Genomic DNA, 4171 nt, shown 5'->3' with positions numbered 1-4171 from the left:
TCCACAGACACTGAAGCAGCCTCACATGACCATCCTCAGAATGGACATGACATTGGTGTGGAGGAGGAAGCACAAACCCAGAGCCCAGCCCTGTCTAGGGAAACTGGGAACATCGGGTGAGAGCGCAGGGTGGGAGGGTGCAGGTCTCCCAGGAGGACACAGACTCTGCTCCTGACCTGGGTGGGGGTGAGTGACACAGACAGGCAGAGTCAGGTCCAAAACTGTTCTCATGCCAAAAACAAGGCCTGAGGAGAAAGTGATGGTTCTCAGATGGCAGCCAGGTCAAAAAGTTCCAGGGAAGGGTGATTTCAGGCATGGTCTCCCCTCTTCAGTAGAGATTGGACTCCAAGTCCAGGAAAGAGATGTCTTTGGAGAGAGTCTCCCTAATACAGAATATGATACCCAGGGGCTCCTTGCCTCTGACCAGAAAGCAGGTGCTGTTCTGCCCATTATCCCGTTTCCCTTTGGGGTCCAGGGTGAGGGGTTCCGAGGCCTTGAGGCCCCCTTACCTGTGCGCTGCAGCACCTCCTTCCCCAGCTCCAGGAGTCTGTGGAGCCATGTCAGGCACCTGTCCTGCACACAGTTCCTGACGCGCTCCGCCCTCCCCAACGCCTCCCACTGGCGCCGGGTGATCTGGGCCACCGTGTCCGCGGGGGTCCAGGAGCGCAGGTCCCAGTTCAGGGCGATGTAATCGGCGCCATCATAGGCGAACTGCTCGCACCCACGGAGGAGGCTCCCGTCGGGCCCCACCTCGCAGCCACACATCCTCTGCAGGGTGTGAGACCCTGAACCCCCCTGTGTCAGCCCCGCAGTCACCCAGGTCCAGCTGCCTCCCCCAACCCCACCCAAATCAACCTAAACTGAACATAAAGCTACAAGCAGGAGGGTCCCGGGGACTCTTCCCTGGGGGAGGGGCCGGGCAGGTCCGTCAGCCTCCAGTGGGACCCTGAGACTCCAGGCACCCCGCCTTATGGTGGGAATGGGGGTGGTGACCTCACCCAGGGGTCCCTCAGTGATGCTCACCGTTGTTGTTGCTCTGGTTGTAGAGGCCCCGCAGGTCCTGCAGCAGCGCTTTGAACCACTGAGCCTGGTTCCTCTGGTTCCTGGTCTCCTCGTCCAGTTCCTTCTGCCTGACCTGCCCCGCCCAGGGCGCCCGCAGCTCCACACTCTGACCCGGAGAGTCGTTGTCGAACCTCCCGAACTGCGTGTTGTCCACGTAGCCCCCCGTGATGAAGCGGGGCTCCCCGGGGCCATGCCGGGACATCGCAGTGGAGAAATACATCAGGGAGTGGGAGCCTGGGGGCGGGAATGGGGACCTGGGCTGACCCTCCTCACAGTGCAGGGCCCAGGTCCCAGGGAGATGGGCCTGGAGGGGAGAAAGGGGCAAGGGGGCTCCTGAGAGTAAAAGGGGCCAAGAAGGGCCCAGACTCAGGGGGCCCAGAGCACCCAGTGATGCAGGGAGGGACAGAAGGGCAGAACACAGGGGCCTGAAGGGGGTACTAGAGGTTGGGATGGAGATGAGCGTTTCCTGGGGTCCTGCACCCACAGTGGGCCCTGTCTCTCCCTCCTGGAGCAGTTTCCAGCTGGCCCCGCACTCACCTGCCCAGGTCTCCATCAGGGTCAGGGACCCCCAGAGCAGCAGCAGGAGCATGGGGTGCATCACACCCCGTCCTGGGGTCTGTGGAGAGTGAGTCCGGGGAGTCGGGGGAGGCTCTGTCATGGAGCAGGATGACGCTGAGTGTTCCCTGAAAACCCCAGGACATGGGAAGAGAGAATGGAGTGAGTGTGGGGTGATACAGTCTGCACCCCACAGAGACTGTGAGAGGAGACATGATGCTGTAACAGTGACCCCCACTGAAAGGGGGATCCACATTCCCTCCCCACCTTAAGGAGGAGTGGATTTGGGCTGGGAGGAGCAGCCTGAAGGGATGAAGGAAGCAGCAATGTTTTCAGGTAACTGTGACTATTCCATTTTGATACTAAATTAAAGCTGTACAGCTGGGAGTTTCTCAAAGCTTATTGGCAAAGGGGAACCTGCAGTACTATCATGGAATATTTTCTAGGCTGTTACATTTCCATAGGCCTCTCTTGCATATTGGTTGGAAATTGTGCTGATGTGATTTTTTTGGTAATGTGTTGTTTCACGAAGTTACATAGATGTTCAGTGTTACACTGGAATCAAATTATTAAAAAAGTTTTATTTTATAATCATGAATCCCAAAATAAATTAAGTATTACAAGTTGTCAACTAGTGATGGCATCAATTTTTCATAATTCTTATTTTCTCTGAGAGCTTGTGTTTTATCAAGGCAAACTCACTATCAATTCTCAATTGTCTATTGATTTTCCTCAGGAAACAGACATTCATTTGAGGAAAGTGTCTGCTCATTAACCAAATCTAAATAGCTTTACATTTTGTCATTCATCCCTTCAGGTGAGGATGGTGTTAACCACAAATAAAAAGAGGCTAATTCATCACATCAGATCTTTCCTCAAGACACAGTGTGGGGATCCCGCAGAGAGCTCTGTGTGCTCACAGGTCACCACACCAGGTATTTTAAAATGTGGATCTGAAGATGACACATTGATGGTAATTTTTAATGCTTTTTCCAGGACATTTTCAAGTGAAGCTGTCTTTAACTTTTGTGCCTGCTGGTGAGTGCTGGTGAAGAGTCACTGCTTCTGCAGTTAGTGCTATAATCTCCACTCTCGATAAATTTCACTTCACAAATGCCAAAACAGTGAAAAATAAATGGCGTCTAAATTATGTTTTGAACAAGTTTTGACCTCATATGGCCTGTGACAGATTCTGGGTGACTTAAGGGTTCCACAGACTATTCTTTGAGCAAAGCCTTCATCAGTAAAACACCTTTGCCTCCACTTCAAGTCCCAGAATTTCTCTCCCAGGCTCCCTCCTCCCAAAACTGCCTCCCCTGAAGATAAGGTGAGAAGCAGAGAGGACCCTGGAGCTGTGGGGCTGCTCTGTCATGACAGAGGGTAACGCAGTACAGGTGACAGGATTCTAGAGAATCAAGTGAGTTTACTTTGTGCTGCCAGAATTTGGGGAGACCCTCCCCTGCTTCCCTGAGCCTCCCATCCAGGGCCCCCAGATGTTCACTGGACAGGGAGGTCCTTGTCTACATCCCTGATGCGTGGTCATGGCTTTACTACAATAATCCAAGACTCTTGATATGTCCCAGGTCCCGAGGTACAGGCCCACCCTGGGTCTGGGATTGCAGAACCTCCCTAGGGACCCACTGACTGTGCTCAGCCACCACCACACTATGTACCCAGATCACTGTAATTAGACGCAGCCCTTGACACCTGAGGGTGCTCCTGCTTTATCTAAGTCACCTGAGTACGGTCAAAACTTAAAGGAGCCCTTGTAGCCATGAGCTAAACTCTAAACAGCCTCTGCTTCTTCCTGGTGTGAGGCGCTCTCTGTGGTTTTGATTTTCACTTCCCTGATTACAGTGATGCTGAACATTTTTCCATAGACCTATGGGCCCTTTGCATTTCATCTTTGGAGAAGTGTCTTTTTAGCTCTTCTGCCCATATTTTGATTGCACTGTTTGTTTTTTGAGTTCTGCGAGCTCTTGCTGATATTTGTCACCAGCCCCTAGTCACTGGTATTGTGTGCAAAAGGTGTCTCCTAGTTGCTTGAGTGGGTCTCTTTGTTTTGGTTAGTGTCTCTTTGCGCTGAACAAGTGTGTTTGTTAAGCCCCTCTGGCTAGGCCCCTCTGTCTGGGTCTCTGACTCACCCTGGGCCCAGAAAGAAGGGTGGGAGATAACATTTCTGGTGCCAGCTCCTGGAACCGGCTGAAACTAGACCCTGATATCTGAAACTTAACCACCACTGAGACATCTGTTCTTGGAAACCCGTCCTTGGGTGTCTCGGCAACCTGTCCTTGAGTGCTGTGAAGTCTGTTATTTCATAAAGGGGGAGATTTTACGTGAGTTTGTGTGAAATATTCTACCTTGCCCAGAACAGGACCTGGCACAGAGTAGGGACTGACTGAGCAAATGCATGAGTGAGTGTGGGGAGCAGAACCCCATAAGCTGAGGCTGATGGAGCAGAAGGAGAGGCAGCTCCCCCTCTTCACCCAGCGGTGGGTGCCTTTCTGTTTGCAGGGGTAGAAGCTCCTCACTAGCTCACCTGGGTCAGGAGCCA

At 52.7% G+C, this 4171-nt stretch overlaps 2 protein-coding genes across 2 annotated transcripts in view; one reads left to right on the top strand and one right to left on the bottom strand.

Annotated features, from left to right (window-relative positions):
• Positions 1-509: 509 nt before the first annotated feature.
• LOC101620126 (HLA class I histocompatibility antigen, B-40 alpha chain-like) lies at positions 510-1660 on the bottom strand (the record flags this gene model as incomplete). The annotated part of the gene is made up of 3 exons (XM_004695730.1): positions 1600-1660; positions 1024-1296; positions 510-785 (listed from the first exon to the last, which is right to left on the bottom strand). Coding segments are annotated over exons 1-3 (610 nt in total), but the record flags the coding sequence as incomplete, so codon positions are not given.
• A 114-nt stretch (positions 1661-1774) lies between these two features.
• LOC101619893 (class I histocompatibility antigen, Gogo-OKO alpha chain-like) overlaps positions 1775-4171 on the top strand; it is an 18168-nt gene continuing 15771 nt past the window's right edge. The window contains 1 exon segment of the mRNA XM_012734937.1: positions 1775-1779. Coding sequence (XP_012590391.1) covers positions 1775-1779 — 5 coding nt within the window.

Source organism: Condylura cristata, unplaced genomic scaffold (assembly GCF_000260355.1).
Source record: "Condylura cristata isolate star-nosed mole 26May11 unplaced genomic scaffold, ConCri1.0 scaffold00126, whole genome shotgun sequence".
NCBI lineage: Eukaryota > Metazoa > Chordata > Mammalia > Eulipotyphla > Talpidae > Condylura > Condylura cristata.
Note: the sequence above shows the minus strand (reverse complement) of the source record. Positions and strands in the feature narration are given on the sequence as shown.